Consider the following 23,854-nt stretch of genomic DNA (forward strand, 5'->3'; position numbering starts at 1 on the left):
ATTTTCTTGTAGTAGTCGCAATATGTGTTCATCACCATGCAAAGTCTTAAATAACAAGACAAAGTCCGAAATATAAAATAATTTGTAATTTATTGTCACATTTTTATATTACAATTCATTTCTCCCTGCAGCACCACGGTCTTCTCAATATAGAGCAAGCCCATTTCTCTTTTGTATTTGATAAAAACTGTTATTGACCTAAAACATCCACTTAGCTAATAGTCATTATTCTGACCACTCTCCTCCTAACAAAGGTTTGGAAGTACAGTATGCTCACATGAATGTATTTCATATATGTGACATACTTAGCCTATGGTGCAAGAAATGTGACTTTAGTGTGACCTTGGAGTCCTTCAAAAAGTCCACCATTGACTCTTGCCTTCCATTTGTGCCCTAGTTAATCTCATTGTGTTGTAATGAGACAAGTTATAATTGCTAGGAAGCCAGATCGTAATATAACTTTTTGCTGTTAAATAGAAATAATTTAGACAATGGCAGTGAAATCAGGGAATTACATCCCAAATAGACCTTTTAGTAAATTGAAGACTTCCAATTAATAGCACCCCTTTATTGATCTGAATTGTTATGCAATATACAGTAGCTGAGATGTGCCCAAAATACATAATCCATTATTTGACTGATATATTACATTTAAAGGGGTTGTTAACCCCTGGGGATCTTTTCTACATAGCATGGCTGGATCTGCAGTGGTAATCATAGTTACCTGATCCGCGCCTTTGGATTCCAGTGCCATCACTGCCCTGCCAGCTCTGGGGGTGCTGAGTCTCTCAGCATCTATATCTGGTTTGACGCATGCCATGTGATAGCTGCCATCAGTGACTGGCCGCAGCAGTGATACGTCACCCATGCGTTACTTGACCCACTGATATGATGCATGGGTGACATGTCACTGACAGTTTTTTCTCTAAGCCATGTGCTCTGGAAAGGAGAAGGTTAAAACAACATACTAACAAGGATTAACATTACCAATAACAGCTTTATCTGCTGCAGAGTTTGTAACTTTTAACTCATTCAATTCCAGAGAATACAGCTTACAGGGAACAGGGGTCACCATTACGGTCAGTCATTGGCTGCAGCAGTTACGTGACCTATGTCAAACCGGATGTTGACAGGGCCTGAACAGTTGGCGGACAGGGAAGATGGAAGCTGGAGATGGAACCCAGGAGTGGGGATCAGGAAAGTATGATCACCACCAAGGGTCCAGCCACACTGGGGAATCTGTAGAAAAAGGTTCTAAGGGGTGAACAAACCCTTTAAAACTGAAAAGATCTTGTCTGTCCAATGCCTGAGTTCCACCGATGTAAACAAAATTGTCGTATAGCTGACCCTATTAGTTACTATTATTAGCTATTGCTCATGCAGGTTCATTCTTCAAAAAAATATTCTTTTACAGTAGTTAAGGCGGTTGTAAACCACAAAATTGTGAAATAAAACCATTTATCTGTTATGCTTTGCTAAAGCTCAGCCCCCGATAATCCAATTAGGAGGAAAATCGGGGAGGGTCCCGAATGAATTATTCTCCCAGGATATATGCTGAAGTTTCTGGCAGTGGCTTTTTCCCCTCTCCCCATTGACAATACATAAATGTTCAGCCAAACATATGTGTATGGGGGAGTCAGGAGAGATACTGTGGGCCAAACAACAAGTGTATGGCTAGCTAAGCTTTACATGCTGCTGATTAACTATAGGGAATTCGACTGGTGTTTTTTTCTGAGATCACGTTGAACTCATTTGAGATCATGTTCAGTCTCACAGAGTGTCTGGACACAGAGGTGTTTATGTGGCTGATACATATGCCATATATTAGGAAACACTGACAATTGAAATGTCATTTCATTCATGATTATTTATTTTGGGGGCTTTTTTAGTTTACAACCCCTCTAAGTTCTGTAAAAGTACAACATAATATAACTATTGTGCTTTTTGCATTTTCAAACAATTTGATATAGTTGAAAGGTCCAATACAAAATCTGACGGACTCTATTATAAACCAGTAAGACTGTTTAAGTGATTGTACAAGTCCTTATTATATGCCCTTTAGATATACAGTCCTGATCAAAAGTTTAAGACTACTTGAAAAATGGCAAAAAATCATATTTTAAATTGTTGGATCTTAACAAGGTTCCAAGTAGAGCTTCAACATGCAACTTGAAGAAATGAGAGTGAGACAAAACATTTTTTGAGCATTCAATTAATTTAAAATAACGATTAAACTGAAACAGGCTGTTTTTCAGCTGATCTAAATTTTAGGACCACATGCCTTTAAAAGGCCAAATCTGTGCAAAGATGTGGATTCATTGTCATTTTCTATCAGGTAGTCACACGTGTGGCAAAGGCAAATAAACTCTCCCTTTTTGAATGTGGTCGGGTTGTTGAACTGCATAAGCAGGGTCTCTCACAGCGCGCCATCGCTGCTGAGGTGGGACGCAGTAAGACAGTCATTTGGAATTTCTTAAATGATCCTGAGGGTTATGGAACAAAAAAGTCAAGTGGAAGACCCAAAAAAAGTCATCAACACTGAGCCGGAGGATCCAATTGGCTGTCCGTCAAGGCACTGGACGATCCTCGACCCAAATTAAGGCCCTTACTGGTGCTGACTGCAGCCCCATAACCATCAGATGGCATCTGAGACTGAAGGGCTTCAAAAACAAAAAACGTCTTCAAAGACCTCGTCTCCTTGAACGCCACAGAACTGCTCGTTTGGACTTTGCAAGAGAGCACAAAACATGGGACATTCAAAGGTGGAAGAAAGTTTTATTCTCTGATGAGAATTTTTTTTACCTTGATGGTCCTGATGGTTTCCAACGTTACTGGCATGACAAGCCTATCCCACCTGAGGTGTTTTCTACGCGCAATAGTGGACGGGGTGCCATAACGGTCTGGGGTGCTTTTTCCTTCAGTGGAACAATGGAGCTTCAGGAAGTGCAGGTGCGTCAAACGGCCGCTGGCTATGTCCAGATGTTGCAGAGAGCATTCCTCATGACTGAGGGCCCTCGTCTGTGTGGTAACAAATGGGGTTTTTCAACAGGACAACACTACAGTACACAATGCCCGCAGGACAAGGGACTTCTTCCAGGAGAATAACATCACTCTTTTGGCCCATCCTGCGTGTTCCCCTGATCTAAATCCAATTGAGAACCTTTCGGGATGGATGGCAAGGGAAGTTTACAAAAATGGACAACAGTTCCAGACAGTAGATGGCCTTTGTGCGGCCGTCTTCACCATTTGGAGAAGCATGCCAATTTTTTTTTTTAAGTGATAAACAATAACGGCGGAGCTACTCATTACTGAGTTCATGTTTGGAAGTTGGATTTCTGTTTTGGGGGGGTTTAGTTTTTTTTTGGAGGTGTGGTCCTAAACTTTTGATCAGCTGAAAAACAGCCTGTTTCAGTTTATTCGTTGTTTTCATTAATGCTCAAAAAATGTTTTGTCTCACTCCCATTTCTTCTTGTTGCATGTTGAAGCTCTACTCTGAACCTTGTTAAGATCCAGCCATGTTAAATATGATTTTTTACCATTTTTCAAGTGGTCTTAAACTTATGATGCTTGTTTTCTAAAAATGGATATAACTTTTCTGTATCATAATATCTTATTAACTTTACATGCTTCTAGCATATCAGAAAATGTATGGAATAAATACACTCTATCATTTATTACATTTTCCCCTTATGTTAAAATAAGAAATTATGATGAAGATACAAGATATATTTTAAGAATCCAAGCCATTTCTTTTTACCACAATTTCTAGAATTCAGTACCCTATACAATTGAGTATACAGTATATATTATGTCATTAGCAGGGTACATTTCATTTTTTTTAAAGATTTTTTTAATTTTCTCTTAATAAAATTGTATCTAAGCATGGTAATAAAATACTAGTGACATTCTCAATAAGGGATTATATTGTTTGCATCAGCATGCTTACCAAAATGTATATTTAATATCTGGCCATGTCATTGACTAGGGACAGCATCATAGCCATAAAAATAAGCATGCGGTCATGGTCACCAGGTATATTTATGTTTCAATATAGGCATGTGCTCTTATATATGAGAAGAAAGAAATCTTTATAGAACAGGGATCATGTATTATATATTTTTTGGTGAATAACCATATTGAATTGCATTCATTTCCATTGTAAATATGAACATTTAAATATCTCTTTATAAAGACAATAATATTTAAAGACTACATATAATATATTTGTTATAATTATTAAGTGTGTTCTTTTCTGTCCAGCAGTTCACTTGGTATAACTGCCCTGAGAAGATGCTTAATATGTCTTACTTAACAGCCTGTGCTGCTTAAATTGCCCAGAAAACTAGTCAAATCTACCTGTAATTCAACTTTTAAAAAATGTTCACAAGATCTTGGTTGTGCTTCTTACAATACTGGGCTGTTATCATTCTTCCTTTTTAATTCCCCCCCCCCCCCCTCAAAATACTAAAACAACCACGTTCCAAAGCAAATGCAGTTTAAATAGTATGCTAGCTATCTATTTTGCGAAACAAGCACCTGTTGATATACTATATCTCTTCCTAGTAGTGCATTTAAAAAAAATCCAGAAATTAAAATAAAAAATAAAATATAGAAATTAAAAAGATGTGCTTTATACATTTCTATTCGGAATAATTTTACATTCCACATTTGAGATTTGTCAAGCTATGGCATGCCCATATTAATTGTGTTTAAATTACAATTCAGTCCTAGTTAAAACTCTTTTACATATTTTAACAGATAACTGGAAAAAAAACACAACTAAGCAACTGATATGGATTTATGACAATAGTTTTCTTACAGTAAGTAAAAAGGTTTATCACAGTTTTTATAGCTTGCAGGAGTTCATTTTTTTAAATAAATCTTTTTTCACATGTTCTTAACATTTGTAATACTGTTTCGTGTTTTAGGGTGCTATAGTTCTATGCTTTATAACAGTAAACACCATAGAGCTTGTGCTTCTTGTCTGGGTAACCTACAAAGCGGACAGCTGCCTCATTGGGACTGCATCGTCGTCTCGGTTTTGAGATTGGGTAACGGACGCTGGCATCCGCCAACCATCCTCCATCACAGCGATCATAACCCAGGAGTTTCCATGCTGCATACATCTGGCCTACTTTAGCAATCTGAGCTCCATCATTGATACAGGCCTGGACTGCTTCATCATATGTAAGCTTTGTTGGGTGTATTAGGTAGTAGAAGCGACCTATTGAAAAAAAGTGGAGATAAAAAATTACAAATGCAGCTGAATCCAACACATGTTAATGATATAAACATATTCAATACATTAGATGTATACAAGAAACCTTCCTTACTACTGCTTTTTACATAGATCAGTACTATATAACTTTTTTTCATATTTTTTTCCTTCAAACCTTAAAAGGGGTATTCCAGGATTTTTATAGTCATGGCCAATCAATATGCACCCTGCACCCCTGCTGTTTCTGAGTAACCTCAGTGCCGGAAGCCAGAACCTCACAGTTCAGTCCATTGTTCAGCGGACAACGCAACACTTCTACAGATCTCTTCAATAGGAACAATAGTACAGCTCCATCCACTATACAATGGACTTCTAGCACTGCCCAATAAGAAGCCTGTATGACTTTTTTTTTATAGCGTCTGAACACCTGTTTTTATTTAAATATTTCAGTACTGTGCACCGTCACATGTAAAATAGTGCATGCCTTCTTCACTGGAAAGTAAGTCTAAAACCATGAGCTGCATGTCCTTAGTGGATTCAGATTGCCAACCTAAACAATTTGAAAGTGTTATAATTATACATCAGCCAAGTGATTTGGCAAATTTAGTTTCTTCAAATATTGGTTATAGGCCTTGAATAAATAGTGAACTGGGGATAAAAAAAAAGCTCCTATTTTTGGAAAGATGGAACAGCCATAGATATATGTGTTTATTACTGTATGAAGGTATGTAATCCGTCTACCAGTACACCACTGAAATCTCAGCAGTGTATGGATTCCACCGTACAGGGGTTGCAATGAGTGTTGTACTAGCAGAAACATACATCACTGCTCCTGTCTATGCCCACTTCCCTCAGCTGAAACATGGCATAACATAGTGGTGCAGAAGATCCTGTATCAATGTGTAATGCAGAGTTTTTAGCAGAGCAAAGCAGACAAACACAGGAGCTCTGCATAGTATATTGCTGTTCCTGCCTGTGCCCGTTCTACTAAAAGCTCTGCATAGCACATTAGCGCAGGAGACCTGCCCCAATGTGCTATGCAAGGCTTCAGCTTATGGGAACGGGCATAGGTAGGAGCAGTGATGTGTGCTCCTGGCAGTACAGTGCTTACTGCAGCCTCTCTGCTTGTAGTACAGTGGAATCCATACACCCATACACAACTGATAAGTCTCCAGATTTATGCCTCCATGCAATCCTGTCTCCGAGCTCTACAGGCAGTTCTTTTCTCCTCATGGCTTGGTTTTTGCTTTCATATGGGTTGTCAGCTGTGAGACCTTATATAGTCAGGGGTGTGTCTTTCCAAATCATTTCCAATCAACTGCATTTACCAGAGGTGGTCTCCAATCAAGGTGTAGAAACATCTTAAAAGATGATCAAGAGAAATGAGAGGCCCCCAGAGCAAAATTTAAAGTGTCATAGCAAAGGGTCTGAACACTTATGTCCAAGTAAAATAATTTTTTTTAACTTTTTAATAAATTTGTTAAAATTTCTAAAATTCTGTTTTCACTTACTCATTATGGGGTATTGAGTGCAGATTGATGGGAGAAAATGTGAATATATTGAAAAGGGTCTGAAAACTTCCTGAATGCATTGTATCCTTTGGAGTCACAATCAACTTATGACAAAGTGGATAGCCGTAAACTGGGAGAAATCTGGCAAAAAGTGCTCAACTTACCAGTAGTGCCCCCACAGGGGTAATTAAGCATTATATTGTGTCTGGGTGATACGTTGTGATTGCAGGACAACCCCTTTAATAACTTATAGCATTGATATTTGCAGCACATTGATGCATATACAGGTCATTTCCAAAGTCCTTGACTATATAGGGTATGCTACAGATATGCAATGCTTGCCTAGTGTCATACGTCTATTACTCTGTGGAACTAATGTTCAACAGTACGTCACTGACACACATGTACTGTACAAAGCTGGCACCTCTCATGTGCAAAAGTTTTGCAGAGAACTGCCAAGATGATATCCCTTATCTTTTGCACTTCCTTAAGTTTTATGGGAAACATAGTACATTAATCTGTTTAAGTTATTTCATGGGAAGCAACAGGGGTTCGTAGTACTGTAAATGAATAACTATATAAATTAGGTATTACCTTTTTTTATTTGTCCTTTTAACCTATGAGAAATCCCCAGTGCTTTAAACCCTTTCATGACTATCGAGTGTTTTGGGCCTCCATGACCAGAGCAAAATTTTAACTTTTGAAATATTTAACAATTTTTGTGGGATACAAGGAGAACTCATATTATGTCAAATTGGAGTGGGTGTTCATTAATTTTGTAGGTTTTAGTCAGGGACAAATAAAAATAGAAAAATATTTTCTCATTTTTCATTCTCTGTTGTTCAACAAGCAATATTTACCCAAAAAATTGATTATCTAAGGCTACCTTCACATCAGTGTTTTTGCTGGATCCGTCATGGATCAGCAAAAATGCTTCCGTCATGATAATACAACCGTCTGCATGAATGGATCCGGTTGTATTATCTCTAAAATGGCCATGATGGATCCGTCTCTAAAACCACTGTATGTCAACGGGGGACGGATACGTTTTGTTTTTTTTTGTGTCAGAGAAAATGGATCCGTCACCGTTGACTTACATTGTGAGTCTTGACGGATTTATCTTGCTCCGCATCCCCGGACGCACTTAGAAACGCTGCTTGCAGCGCTTTTGTGTGCGTCATGGGAACGCAAAGAAACGGAATGGAATGCATTCTGGAGCACTTTAGTTCAGTTTTGTCCCCATTGACAATGAATGGGGACAAAACGGAAGCGTTTTCCCCCCGCTATTGAGACCCTATGACGAATCTACATAGCGGAAAGGGAAAGCGCAGGTGTGAAAGTAGCCTAATTCTACCCTGAATAGGGATGTCAAATATGTTTACATTGTGTAACTTATCACTATAGGGCAAAAAGCAAAAACTCTATTTTAGCTTTACATGGCTGTTTTTTTTTTACTTTTTATATATATATTTTTTTTTAACATTTTCCAAAAAATGTAAATGATTATATTTATTTATTTAACTACCATTAGTTACAGCAATAACTGTCCATCTGAAGCAGGAACGCCAATCCTCCATAGGAAGGAGAACCTTGAATACTTTGTATGGCAGATATGCAAACTATCTCTCTGAAAGCTACAGAATACAGTATTTTCATTATGCGCTCTAGAAGGGGTTAAGCATTGAGGGTCTATGCCCACATTGGAGATAAAGTATGCCAGTCACATGGATCTGCACACAGAGGTGCTCTAAAAGGAGAAGGGTATAGGAAACTGATACAGAACAGAGGATCACAGGGAAATTTATGGAAAAACCATTTCAATATGAAAATCAAGCATTCTACAAGTGTTATGATTTTTGTAACCAAGCTATGATTTTTGGACTTTTGCTTGTATGGTTTCCAGGCTCATGTATGACCTTATTAAAGTCACCATATCTCCTTCCGCCTTGTCACCAACTTGATAAAATACGGTAGATTGAATTGTTAACGTCCCCAAAGTGTCTGTAAGCTTCTCTTGTAAAGCAGAGTACACACATTTAATGGTAGCTAACTATACAGATATTTTATCTTTCATAATTATTTTCGAACCTTTTCCTAATCTCAGGGAACATAAGTCTGAAGAGGAATGTGAAGAAAATAGTCTCCATGGAAACCAACACTTAAATTCCCATTAGCATCTTCTGGTGCCAGAAATCTGTGTTCTCAGTCAAACACTCCCAGAAATAGAAGCATCTTATCAATTAATTGCGGTATCATATACTTTGTGATAGGCTATACGCTATTAAATGGAATGAATAATAGCAAATAGGTTCTTAGGAATCCACATTTCTATCTGATCATCAAAGAGATAAGGAACTACATGGAACGCTAATTGCCGGATCATTTAGCGAGGTTGTCGAAATTTTGTTTATTATTTTGCCATCGTGTGAAGCTGTTACATGATTGAAGCAGGATAATTGCAACAAAATATCAGAGGCCTAGTAAATGCAAACGAAACGGCAACATTTGAATCTGTTTGAAGTTAAAATAAAAATTTATACATGGCAAGGAAGGGGTTAAAGGAATAAAACAAGCTGCATTTACCAGATCAAAGCACTGCTGCTTCGATCTTCCCGATGTTGCAGTCGTAACATCAGCTTCTTGGCTGCAACGATGATGTGACTATGCTGCACATGGCCACTGTAGCTAATCACAGGCCTCACTGGTATATGGAATGAGACCGCTGAGGTCAGTGATTGGCTGCAGCGGTCACATGTGGCATACAGGCACATCGCTGCTGCCGCCAGCCCAGCAGGGAGGACAGGACTGGTGGTGATGGAAAGGAGGAAGTTTGAGTCAGCAAGTACAGATATAGCCAGCATTATTTTGACACCAGCTGCACCAGGAGGGTCTTTAACACAATTTGCTGAATTACTCTAATGTGTTTTTGTTGTCTTAATGCGTTAATCCAGTAAAAAGAACAGTGGCTACATCTGTATAATTTGTTTTGTTATTTTAATTACCTACCATACAGATTTTTATTTTATTTTTTTAACTTGGACACCCCCCATTAAAGGGTTTCTGTCATTAGAATTTTCACGACTAAACTGGCTGACTATGCTATTCTTGTGATTATCCGTGCCCCCGTTACTGCAGAATTCTTACTTTTAGAATATGCAAATTAGCCTCTAGGAGCAGGGGGGGGGGGGCGGCGTTGCTCCTGCTCCTAGAGGCTCCTTTCTCCCACCTCATTACACGCCCTCCAAGTCTTGATTGACAGGGCCAGGCAGCGTTCGCATCCTCCTGCCGCCCCTGTGCGCTTGGGAAATCTCGCGCCGTCTAGTATTTGGCGCAGTCACGTTGAGGGAAGGACGCTTGCTTGTAATGAGGTGGGAGAACGGAGCCTCTAGGAGCAGGAGCAATGTCTCCCCTGCTCCTAGAGGCTAATGTGCATATTATAAAAGTAAGAATTCTGCAGTAACGGGGCACGGATAATCACAAGAATAGCATAGTTAGGTGCAGCTGACATTAGGACATTGCTAATGTCAGCCAGTTTAATAGTGAAAATTCTAACAGAAACCCTTTAAAACATTAAAATATCTAATATAGTGAAGAATATGCATAACTGACCTCAAGCGGCAGTCTAGACATTAATTCTGGTGGTAGAAAGCCCAATTTAATACATTTGATTTTTATCCATGAACAGAGTCAGATTACAGGAAGACCAACTGGGTCTGTACTACACAGGGCCTGAATGTGCCTACACCAACCCCTGCTTAAAAATCATTCAAACAACATTATAAATCAAAACAGACTCATAATAAAATGCTGCATTCATTTCACTTAAATCACTAGCCACAGCTTGATGGTGAGAACTGGACTGGATCCATCACAACAGCACCAACAGCTACCCAGAAAGGCACCAACTGGGTCGTATTAGTTTGCTCTGATTGAGTGTAAAAGATCAGTGATAAAATATTGTAATGTATATGAGAAATAAGCTATAAGAACACCTAAAAAGAAAGATATCCCTCACAAAATGCTTTGCCCATAAACCTCCAGGTGATTAACATATTTCCATCATGGGGTAAAATATTATCAGAGGTAGGCCTCATGCACACAACCGTGCTGTTTTTTGCGGACCACAAACCGGGGGATCCGCAAAAAAACGGAAGCCGCCCGTGTGCCTTCCGCAATTTGCAGAACGGAACGGGCGGCCTATTGTAGACATGCCTATTCTTGTCCGCAAAACGGAAAAGAATAGGACATGCTATATTTTTTTGGCGGGGGCTCGGAACGGAGCAACGGATGCGGACAGCACACGGAGTGCTGTCCGCATCTTTTGCGGCACCATTGAAGTGAATGGGTCCGCACCCGAGCCGCAAAAACTGCGGCTCGGATGCAGACCCGAAAAACGGTCGTGTGCATGAGGCCGTAGGCATATTTTTTATTGTACCTTAGTGTAACTCTCAGTAAACAAGCCTTTTTTGTTACAATCATGTTTGCATATATGAAAAACAAAGAGTTATAAAGTAGGATTCCACCAAAAACTGGCCCAAAAAATTACCAAAAATTTCTAATGCTCGTGACCCTCATAATTTGGACATTGGAGTGAGACATATGTATACAACAGTGTTACTGCTGGATGATTCCAAAGTCAATCTTTTGCCTTTTTATGAGAATTAGTTGACACTATCACACTCTGAAGCCAAATAACCTGGAGAGATTAGGCAATAAAGGAAATCAGCTGAAAGAAATTCTAATTCTGCGTATAGGGATTGTAGATGGGATGTCGTTGCACAATCCAACACATAGCCCATTACATTTACTGGTCTCCACAGTCTAGGTAAAGTGGCTTCAAAGAGTTTATATAAATGGCTGGTTTTGATCAGTGAATCCAGTTGATGAGACCACAACTGATCAAAATATTTGACATAGTATCATGATGTGAGAAGTTTTGTTGAATAATAGTAACACTTTTAAAGCATTGTCCAGAATTGAACTATTATAGAATTTTTGTGTTTTCATGTTTTATTACCTTTGAAGTTTGATGTGAAACAAAAGACATCATATCGGCCTTTGTCTTTGTCCCTATATCCATAGTTTCGAACTCCAGGAACAGTGTGTTTGCCCCCACAGGGTTCTCTAGGATTGGTAATTGGGTATTGTACTGATCCATCAGTTAGCCACCCTGCATTGCACCAATCAAGTCCTGACCTCCATGCATCATATAGTTGATCAAAAGAGGCAATTATAGAATCCTGGTCTTGACAGGCTTTTTGCGCTTCATGGAAATTGAAACTGTACCGACCCAAACGTGGAAAATATGGATATAGAACACCTGAAATACAAACAAGAAAGTGTATTAGATGATATCAAAATTTAAAAGCAAGCCCATAATTACCAGCATATATGGGAAAGATGATATTTCCAGTGGATCATTTTTATGCTTCCAGGTTTTCCACTGGTTAGTCAATCTTATTTTATACTAAGAGATTATGTACACAGTAGAGTCCATTTCACAGAACCTGTATGGCAGTTCATGGATGCTATAGGCCTTAGTGTAGAGTCAGACATGTGCAATAACGCAGACGGGGGTGTCTGCAAATGTTTTATTATGTATTATGTTATGTTTAGGCTGTGTTTGCCAGCAGAAGAGGTATAGTTGGAAGGAACAGGGCAAACCATACTGTTCCTACTCTCTTGGTAGTATTGGGCTGGTTCTACTTCCTGCCAGGAGGGGGAGTTCGAGTTTAGATAGTGAGGAGATAGGAAGCACATGTTAGAGCTCTTACTCCAAGGGATTTGGAGACAGGGACTTGGAGTTCTCCTGTGAGACCGTTACTCCAAGGAGATTCCAGAATTCAGAAGTCAGGTTTCCCAAAAACTACAGCAGAAACAGAGTGACCAGCAAAACCACTGCTTTACCAACCCTGCTGCCTATGAGGGAAAACAGGTCAGATGCCCATCAACCTTAATAACGACCAGACCATACTATCTTCAAGCTTGTACTGTGTTACACAATGGACATCTATAATCCACAAGTGCCTGCAAGTGTAATTAACTTGCCACATAACCAGCTCCCATACCTCCTCATCTGGTTCCAGGAGCTGCACTTTATACCTAATACTGCTGGATGTGCCATAAGTTATCTTCTGCACTAAGTAAAGAAGACTTTTGTACTTTTACTTCTGGCCTGATTCCTTGAACCACCTTTCCACTTCACCGATCCCCAGGGAACAATGGACTGAAGCAGTACACTATGATACAACACCTCATCAGGGCCACTCCTACTCCCACCCTCTGCACTGGCACCTCAGGGGCTCACTGCAGATAGTCTGCATTCAGTAAAGCTGGGAAGACTCCATCAGATAACTCGAAATAGATCATTTCTCAAGGACATATGTCAATTCAGGTAACACTATCTTCTTCATGGCAGCAATCCTACCCATGAGTGGAGGGGGCTGAGTGTTCCACTTATTAAGCAAACATCTAATCTCTTCATTTCAGGCAAATGATGCATATATGACAAATTATAATATTTTGTTAAAGAGACCCCCAAGGTATCTTAAGGTAGATGTTTGCCAAAGATAAGTATAATTTACTTTGTAGAGATCTAATTGAGGTTGCTCGAGATTTTGCGGAAGGGCTTCCATCTTAGTTGTCTTAAATTTATAGCCTGAGAATATAGCCTGCAGCAGAACATGTAGGTTACAAAGGGAAATATACTGTGACAACATCAATGAAACATTGTCTACAAATGATGACAATTTATACTCCCTATCCATCACAGAACCCCATGGATATTATCACCAAGGTGGATGCCTGCTGCATACAACAAATAATAAAGGAGTGAAGGGGCATCCCTGCCAGGTGCCGTTCAGGTGAGGTTTGGAGGTGGCATTAGGTGATGGCAGTTTTCTGGTGTACAGAGTTTGTAAATTTCTACCTCCGATGGAGCATGCCACAAGTTTTTTGCTGTTGAATTTGTAATCTTAAATAAAATCTTAATTTGTCTGGTTAAATAATGGCAATTCAGAATGTCAGCATACCCATAAAATCACATCACGCACGGGACAGGAAATGCATTCGGATATAATATAACACAGAAACTGTTATATCTCTCAGATGAGTGCACTGAAATGTCACACACAACATGAAAGGTCATCATTTAGAAAGGAGGGCCAAAGCTTCAATATCACATAAAACCTCTGGCCATTTTTATGGTTTGAAAGGTCAGCAATTAATGTCCTCCAGTGACAGATTTACAGTACTGACACTTGTGGACTCAACCCCTTAAGAAAAAGAAGCTGTTATGTCAATATACTGTACACATCACTGACAGGTGTGGGTTGCCACACATTTTCCCAACAGTGGCCACTACAGGAGATATTTAGCATTGCATAGTGTCCACTCAAATCTGCCACAGGAATGAGTCTATTTTAGCAGCGCTCCACTCTGGATTATACTGTATATGAATATGCTGTATAAAAGTGGTTTTCCATGGACGGTGGGTTCGTGATGATACCATAGAAGCATGTCATATATTTGTCCCTAACTAGGGATCCCTACTGCACATTACAGTCTAGGGGTCTGTGAAAACCCCAGACACAACACGGATGCCATCCATGTTTGGTCTGTAATTTTCATGGATCATTGGTAGGAGAAATATTAGGCGTATTTCTAGGGCAGATTGTGGCACAAATATCCTTTGCCCTACAATCTGACTTTTCCCCACTCATGCCAGGTCTAAAAAAGTGGGTGTGGTGTGGGTGGGAAGGGGAGGAGCCTGCCCACCTCATTTACCATTTTCTACGTCTGTTTTAGGTGTAGAAAATGGTCTAACTGTAAGACTGCTCGGAAGCTGCCATACATTTAGAAGCGGCGGTGGATCCACCGAAGTTATGTAGAGGCTTACGCCTCTATATAACTCCAATGGATCCACCGCCAGCTATAGGGGTTATTAAGAATGACATCTAAAACACTGGTATTAATAATGACCCCCTGAGTGCCCTGCTCTTCACCCTCATAGGCCACTAGCTTCTGAGTTAAAGTGGGTTTAGATGTTACAATTATTGGGCAGATTACCTAGAATAACTGTTTTTGCGAATGCTCGTTCCCGACAATCTGCCAGTCTAAATACACCGCCAGTCACCCGATGAACCAGCAAAACACTCATTCATCGGGTGATCCTGTCATTTGTGCATTAGTGATCCTTGGTTCTCATACTGTGGATGAGATCACTGCATGTAAATGCAGCACTTCACCTCCACTGAGCGAGCAGCTGACTGTCGGGAAGGAACGCAGCTCATTGCAAGGTGTAAATGCATCTTTAGTGTACAAACAACAAAAGTTATCATACATTATCATTAGTGTTGATCACGAATATTCGAATTGCGAATTTATATCGCGAATATCGGCACTTAGAGAATTCGCGAATATTTTGAATATAGTGATATATATTCGCAATTTCGAATACTCGAGATTTTTTTTTAATCAGTACACATGATCCCTCCCTGCTTCTAGCTTGTGGGCCAATGAGAAGGCTGCAATATCTTTGACTTTAGGAGTAGTGTTGATTGCGAATTTTCGTAATGCAAATTTTTATTGCAAATTTTTGAATTGCCGATTTCCGCAATCAAGAAGATAATGACTGGAGATAACTAATTCTCAAATTTGCGAATATATGGCGAATATTCGCCCAAATATTCACAAAATATCACAAATTCTAATATTTCCCCTGCCGCTCATCACTAATTATCATCACTCCCTGTCCCCAGTGGTGCTCAGTATGTCTTTGCAATGTGGGAGGAAACTGGAGTAACCTGTCGAAACCCACACAAACCCGGGGAGAATATACAAACTCCATACAGATGTTGTCCTTGGTTATATTCAAACCTAGGACCCCAGTAGCTGAAATGCACCAGTGCTAACCACTGAGCCACCATGCTGACATCAATGCAATAACCTGTGGTGGGTGCAGGCATCTCAGGCAGGATGGAACAGGATTCATTTTAAATTATTTTTTACTTTATAGGAGGCATAAATAGGGACAATATAGAAGCATTTTTATTATTACTGAGTCACAATAGGGGGCTTTTCTAATACTGGGGGCCCTTAATAATAGTGGGCATTTAATAATGGGGACTCTATAAAGGGCTTTACTGGGGGCGCTATGGGTGTATTATTATTACTCGGAGCACAATAGAATAGAATTATTATTGCTGGAGGCACTATAATGGCCATTAGTAATGCTGGGGGCACTATAGGGCCACTTTCATTGTTTTTTTTTTTCAGGGCCACTTTAAGTTCCCAATCTGCCCCTGCATGAAATGATAAAGGTAACATATCTAGCTGTCACAGTGGGCATGTTTACATCCCTCTATGACACATACTCCCCCCATTACCCAGAGGGTTTTTACTTGGCATCTTTTGGACTCCAGTGTATTTGACTATGCACAAGATACGGAGAAACAAATCTATTTAACTGCCAATAGTCGTATTGCATTACCGTAAAACATAATTGCTTAACTATGCTCAGAGAATTGTTTGATAATGTCTAAGCAGGGAGATTAAGCAAGATAAGCATGATACATTTATGAACTGGAGACACGCTTAGCTGCTAGAACGACTGGCAATACAATGATAAACTGTGAACCAGCGAAATTAAAATGCTTTAATCAGAGCGAACATCAGCCTCGCTCTATCATTGCTATCATGGGAATGTTGCATTTTAAGAACTTTTAACCACGCATTAAATAAACCTTTTATCGATGTAACCAATGCTATTTATTTCATCATGGCCTATTGCAACTTTAAGATAATGGCCTTATCCCGTCCTCCTTATTATTTTCTAGTTAACTTATGATAAATTACTACATCCAACAATTAGTTTCAACAGCCCTTCTCTTTCAAGATAATTGACAAGTTGTGAAAGAGACTATTGAGTCATGTGATAAACTATCAGCAGTTTATAAAACGTAAGCACTAGTGTTGGGCGAGCATGCTCGGTCGAACACCAGTTGACTTGAGCATCGCTATGCTCGGCACATCGCGGTGTTCGGCCGAACACCGCGTGTGCTTGAGTGCGATGCTCGAGTCTCCTCCCCGCACATTTGTTGCCTGCTACGCAGCCGTGCAGTTAAGGACTGCCATTCACTGTAATGCCGTAGCCATGCTTGCTACTGCCATTACAGTGATTGGCTGGCCGGAACTCGTCACCAGGTGCTATATAGCACCTGATGACATGTGTTCGGCTCAGTCTTAGTCAGGGAGAGCTGTGCTGAAGAAGGGACAGATTGTGTAGGGAGTGAAGTAGTCATATTTTATTGAAAAAACTTATTAGAGACCCAAAAGTCCATTCAAAGACTATTGTTGTATCTGGCAGCAATATATATTTTTAGCGTCAAACCTGCGCTAAATAGCTTGCAATTGTTTGGCTGCTGCAGACAGCAACATTATCTGCGCTACATCTCCTGTGTAACGTGTGCGCAGCCTTAAAATATCTCTGACATCCAGTGTACTTTTTCTGTACACTGTTTCTGCTGCGGACAGTTACATTACCTGCGCTACATCTCCTGCATAACGTTTGCGTATCTGAAATATCAGTGACATTCAGTGTAATTCTTTTCACCGCTGGTGACAGCGACATTATCTGCGCTACATCTCCTGGGTAACGTGTGCGCAGCCTAAATATCAGTGACATTAATTCAGTGTAATTTTTTATTAGCCGCTGGTGACAGCGACATTACTTGCGCTATACCTCCTGTATAATGTTTGCGCATCCTAAAATTATCTGTGACATTCAGTGTTCTTTTTTCATAGACGCTGCGGACAGCGATATTATCTGTGCTGCATCTCCAGTTTAACATGTGCGCATCCTAAAAATATCTGTGACATTCTGTGTACTTTATTTGCGCATACACTTACCTATGCTACTATACGTGTGACATACTTGCAAGCATATATACCATTTAATATGCGCAAGGCGAGCAGTAAGGGACGGGGAAGTGGCCATGCTGCTAATGGTGCACCAGAGGCCGTGGCCCTGGGCGCGGTGAAACTGTGCCTGCTGCCAGGACACAAGAAACACTTATCCACGATACCTAGCTTCATGTTCCAGTTTGCAGTGCGGCGCAGGACACCACTCTCGAAGTCAGCCCAGTGCGACCAGGTGGTCGTTTGGATTTCAGCAGATAATGCTTCCAGTCGGTTAAGCACCACCCTGTCTTCCACAAAGTCCAGTCTCAGTAGCCAAGAGTCTGTTAAACAGAATCCATACCCACACCTTCCTCCCACCATGGAGAGTCTTGGCAAACAAGTGATCCCACACTCTGATATTCTGAGGAGCTTTTTTCATCGCCATTCCTTGATTTGGCCCTATTGACAAGCCTCCTTGAAGAGGGACATGAGGAGATATTGTGCCCTGATTCCCAAACTCTTGAGCATCCACAGTCACAAGAAGATGACGGTGGGGAACGGAAAGTAGTGTTTCACGAGGTGGATGATGTTGATGAGACACAGTTGTCAATAACTGAGGTTGTTGTTAGGTCAATAAGTCAGGAGGATAACCAGAGTGAGGAAGTGGAAGAGGAGGTGGTGGACAATGAAGTCACTGACCCAACCTGGGAAGGTGGCAAGCCGAGCGAGAACAGCAGTACAGAGGGGGAGGGATACGCAGCACCGCAACAGGCTGGAAGAGTGGGGTGGCAAAAGGGAGAAGACGGGCCACATGAAACAGGCCCTCAACTGTTCCCCGGAGCACCCTCTTGCGGTAATCTCCCTTGTCAAGGGGTAGGTGTGCCGCAGTCTGACGCTTTTTTAAGGAAAGTGCGAACGATAAAAGAATTGTCATTTGCAACCTGTGCTGTACCAAAATGAGCAGGGGCATCAACACTAGCAACCTCACCACCACCAGCATGATCCTCAACATGGCATCAAAGCACCCAAATAGGTGGGCCGAATGCCTGGGTCCACAATCACTGTCTGCGGGTCACACCACTGCCTCCTCTTCCCTTGTGTTACGTGCTGGCCAATCCCCTGTTCAAGACGTAGGCCCAGATGCATCCCGCCATGCACCTTGACCTTCGCAAGCACCATCAGCTAGCACATCCACTTCTGTGTCCCAGCGCAGCGTACAGATGTCTATACCCAGGCCTTTGAGCGAAAACACAAATACCCAGCCGCCCACCAACAGGCCATATCACTAAATGCGTACCTTTTCAAATTGCTGGCACTAGAAATATTTCCATTTAGGCTTGTGGACACTGAGGCTTTCCGCAGATTGATGGCGGTGGCCGTCCCGCTTTACTCTGTCCCCAGCCGCCAATATTTTTCACGGTGTGCAATCCAAGCCTTACGCCAGCATGTGTCCCGTAACATCACCCGTGCCCTGACCAACGCAGTTATTGGGAAGGTCCACTTAATGACTGACACATGGACAAGTGCTTTTGGTCAGGGACGCTACATTTCCCTGACGGCACACTGGGTGCACATTGTGGAGGCCGGAAGTGAGTTATACCCTGGGATGGCACAGGTGCTACCGACGCCAAGGATTGCGGGCCCTACTTCCATCAGGGTTTCCGCCGCCACCTACGTTAGGGGCTGCAACCCCCCTTGTCCTCCTCCGCCTCCTCCTCCACTTCCACCTCTGAATTATCATCTTGCAGAACCAGTCAGACATCAGTCAGTAGCTGGAAGCAGTGTAGCACTGCAGTGGGGAAGTGGCAACAGGCTGTGCTCAAACTGATCTGCTTAGGTGGCAAACAGCACACCGCCGCAGAGCTGTGGCAGGACCAGACTGAGCTGTGGCTCTCACCACTCAACCTACAACCAGGCATGGTTGTGTCTGATAATAGCCGTAACTTGGTGGCGGCTTTGGAGCTCGGCAAGCTCACACACATCCCATGCCTAGCCCACGTGTTCAACCTAGTGGTTCAGCGGTTTCTCAAAACCTACCCCAATTTGCCTAAGTTACTGGTGAAGGTGCGCCGCGTGTGTGCTAAATTTCCGCAAGTCATCAACAGCTTCCGTCGGTCTGGCAGCGCTGCAGCAGCGCTTGCAATTGCAAGCTCACCGACTGTTGTGTGACGTGAGCATGCGCTGGAACTCCACGTTCCATATGTTGGCCAGGCTTTGTGAGCAGCAGAGGGCAGTAGTGGAATACCAGCTGCAACATGGTCGTCGTCTTTCCAGTCAGCTTCTGCTGTTCACAAGCGACGAGTGGGCATTGATGTCTGACCTCTGTGAAGTTTTACGCAACTTTGAGGAATCAACACAGATGGTGAGCGGCGATAACGCTATTATAAGCATAACCATCCCACTTCTGTGTCTACTCAAACGCTTGCTGCTCACAAGTAAGGCAGACGCTTTGCATGTGGAAGAGGTGGAAATGGGGGAAGACAGTACACAGGGAGATAGCCAGACCACCTTCAGTTCATCTTCTCAGCACGAATTGGATGATGAGGAGGAGGAGGAGCAGGAGATGGTTGCCTCCGCTACAGAGGGCAGTACCCATGGAAGTTTTATTCTATCTGTACAGCAAGGATGGGCAGAAGAGGAGGAAGAGGATGAGGAGATTGAGAGTCATCGTCCTGATGAGGACAGTGAAGTTTTGTCTGTTGGGACTCTGACACACATGGCTGACTTTATGTTAGGCTGCCTTTCCTGTGACCCTCGTGTTGTACGCATTTTGGCCAACACTGATTACTGGTTGTTCACCCTTCTTGACCCCCTCTACAAAGAGAACTTCTCATCTCTCATTCCTGTGGTGGAGAGGATGAGCAAAATGGTGCAATACCAGAAGGTCCTTGTGGAAAAATTGCTCCAAAAAATTTCTGCTGAAAATGCAGAGTACGTAGTTCCTTGGCCAATCGAGGAGGGGAGATGAGGGGAAAACACAGCAGTTCCACCATAGGAAGGGCAACACTCTCCAAGGCCTGGGACAGTTTCATGACACCCCGCCAGCACCCTCAACCTGATGTGTGGCCTAGTGTCACAAGGAGGTAAAAATTCTGGAAGATGGTGAAGGAGTACATAGCAGACCGTGCCAGCGTTCTCAGTGATCCCTCTGTGCCTTACTACTATTGGGTGTTCAAACTGGACACGTGGCACGAATTGGCGCTCTACGCCTTACTGGTGCTGGCCTGTCCCGCCGCCAGCGTTTTGTCAGAGAGTGTATTTAGTGCTGCTGGGGGCATAATAACTGATAAGCACATCCGCCTGTCAACTGAAAATGCTGACATATTGACTCTTATAAAAATGAACAAGGCCTGGATTGCCCCTGACTTCTCTACTCAACCAGAGGAAAGCGGCTGAATATAAAGGCACTCTAAATGTGGCTTTTATGGTGTATTCAATACACTGTATTCCCATGCACCCCTTCCACCACTAAAAAGGGTATATGGTTCAGTCTCCCTTTTCTCTTCCTCCTCCTCCATCATATCAACATGCTTATTAGGCTGCCCTCACTCCTAATGTTTTAGAGGATCAGCTCAGCAGCAGGCCCTCACCCATAATGTTTTAGAGGGTCACCAGCAGGCTCTTTCCCATAATGTTTTTGAGGGTCACCAGCAGGTTGTCGCCCATAATGTTTTAGAGGGTCACAAGTAGGCCCTTGCTCCTAATTAAGCAATTTTGAGCGTGGCATGGTTGTTGGTGCCAGACGGGCCGGTCTGAGTATTTCACAATCTGCTCAGTTACTGGGATTTTCACGCACAACCATTTCTAGGGTTTACAAAGAATGGTGTGAAAAAGGAAAAACATCCAGAATGCGGCAGTCCTGTGGGCAAAAATGCCTTGTGGATGCTAGAGGTCAGAGGAGAATGGGCCGACTGATTCAAGCTGATAGGAGAGCAACGTTGACTGAAATAACCACTCGTTACAACCGAGGTATGCAGCAAAGCATTTGTGAAGCCACAACACGCACAACCTTGAGGCGGATGGGCTACAACAGCAGAAGACCCCACCGGGTACCACTCATCTCCACTACAAATAGGAAAAAGAGGCTATAATTTGCACGAGCTCACCAAAATTGGACTGTTGAAGACTGGAAAAATGTTGCCTGGTCTGATGAGTCTCGATTTCTGTTGAGACATTCAAATGGTAGAGTCCGAATTTGGCGTAAACAGAATGAGAACATGTATCCATCCTCTGATGGCTACTTCCAGCAGGATAATGCACCATGTCACAAAGCTCGAATCATTTCAAATTGGCTTCTTGAACATGACAATGAGTTCACTGTACTAAAATGGCCCCCACAGTCACCAGATCTCAACCCAATAGAGCATCTTTGGGATGTGGTGGAATGGGAACTTCGTGCCCTGGATGTGCATCCCTCAAATCTCCATCAACTGCAAGATGCTATCCTATCAATATGGGCCAACATTTGTAAAGAATGCTATCAGCACCTTGTTGAATCAATGCCACGTAGAATTAGGGCAGTTCTGAAGGCAAAAGGGGGTCCAACACCGTATTAGTATGGTGTTCCTAATAATTCTTTAGGTGAGTGTATAATAAAAAATGAATACACAATTAGAAAAAAAAAATTCATAAGCATCGCCATCTCCAAAAAGGCCCTATTAAAATATAATAGTTATCACATACAGTGAATGGCATAACAGAAAAAAATTCAAAATGGCCAGTTCAACATATTTTGAGACTCGCCAAAAAAATGAATAAGAAGTTTTTGAAAAGTCACACAATTCTAAATGGTATCATGCCCCCAAAAAAATTAACCCTGACACAGTTCCATACACATAACTACAAAAAAAGTTATAGGGGTCCGAATATGGCAATGAAAAGAAAAAAAAAAATTTTTCAAGGTTTTTATTTGCATTTCAGTATAAAAATGCAAGAGAAACTATAAAAATGCGTATCTGTAAAGAATAAATCAAGGCAACTGGATGTACTGTAGATTTCTTGAAAACGTTTCATTCGTTCTTCCAACGAGCTTTCTCAAGTCTGAGTGACTGTACAAGAATTCTCTGGGAATAAATATGTAACTGAATCAACATCTGGTAATTATACCCAGCATGGGGTCCGAGGTCATTATACCCAGCATGGGGTCAAAGGTGTTGATTCCATTATCCTAATTGGAGTCAGTAGGTGATAAAGACTTCCCAGAAAAAGGTGTCAAGACAGCATTGTATGTGGCAGACAATAGATGTCTAACCCCCCGCCTCTATTTAAGCTTGGCTTCTCCATTTTTACGTATATGGCCTCCTTCACACCTCGTTTGTACCAATCAACACCTTTGAATCAACACCTTTGACCCCATGCTGGGTATAATGACCTCTGACCCCATGCTGGGTATAATTACCAGATGTTAATTCAGTTACATATTTATTCCCAGAGAATTCTTGTACAGTCACTCAGAATTGAGAAAGCTCGTTGGAAGAACGAGTGAAACGTTTTCAAGAAATCTACAGTACGTCCAGTTGCCTTGATTTATTCTTTACAGATATATCATGACCTGGATAAATGAGAACCTTCACAGATATATACAAATGTGGTATCTCTGTAATCGTACTGACCCAAAGAATGAAAGTAACAGGTCAGTTTTACTGCATAGAGAACGCCATAAAAACATAACTCATAAAACTGGCTGAATTGTGTTTTTTTTCCCCCAATTCCACCTCATTTGTAATTTTTTTACTGCTTCCCACTACATCATATGCAATAGTAAATTGTGCCAAAAATAAAAAAAAAGTTATGGCTCTGGGAAGGCAAGGAGTGAAAAACAAGAACACAAAAACAGAAAATCGCAGGGTCCTCTAGAGGGCTAAACCCCTTGGCAACATTTAAGGTACATTTACAGTACTGTAGTTATAGCCTCTCCTTCACTAGTGGTCCTGGCCATTTACCCATTTGTATGCTGTGGTCCATAGCAACCAAGCGGTTAAAAAAGAGGGAGAGCTCTGTCACTCTATCACCACCCACATTTGCAATCTGGGGGTGTAAATGGGTCTCAGTGCCAGCTAGAGGCCAAATTAAGGGCCCCAGGTCTACCATCTTTGTACTCTTAGACTCTGCCAGAGACCTAACGTCTTTTCAGAAATACCACTGGCTTTATACCTTTGCAGCTATATTTTCCATGACTCCTGTGCTATCTTTTTCCTCCAGAAGTCAATGGGAGCAGCTCAGTAGT

General features: G+C 41.6%; 1 protein-coding gene across 1 annotated transcript in view; it reads right to left on the minus strand.

Annotated features, from left to right (window-relative positions):
• Positions 1-4,433: 4,433 nt before the first annotated feature.
• HAPLN1 (hyaluronan and proteoglycan link protein 1) overlaps positions 4,434-23,854 on the minus strand; it is a 113,486-nt gene continuing 94,065 nt past the window's right edge. Inside the window, exons 4-5 of the mRNA XM_040421514.1 lie at positions 11,747-12,049; positions 4,434-5,224 (exon numbers count right to left, since the gene is read on the minus strand). Coding sequence (XP_040277448.1) covers positions 4,941-5,224; positions 11,747-12,049 — 587 coding nt within the window. The 3' untranslated portion in view covers positions 4,434-4,940. The remainder of the gene's footprint in view (positions 5,225-11,746; positions 12,050-23,854) is intronic.

This window comes from Bufo bufo, chromosome 2, assembly GCF_905171765.1.
Source record: "Bufo bufo chromosome 2, aBufBuf1.1, whole genome shotgun sequence".
NCBI lineage: Eukaryota > Metazoa > Chordata > Amphibia > Anura > Bufonidae > Bufo > Bufo bufo.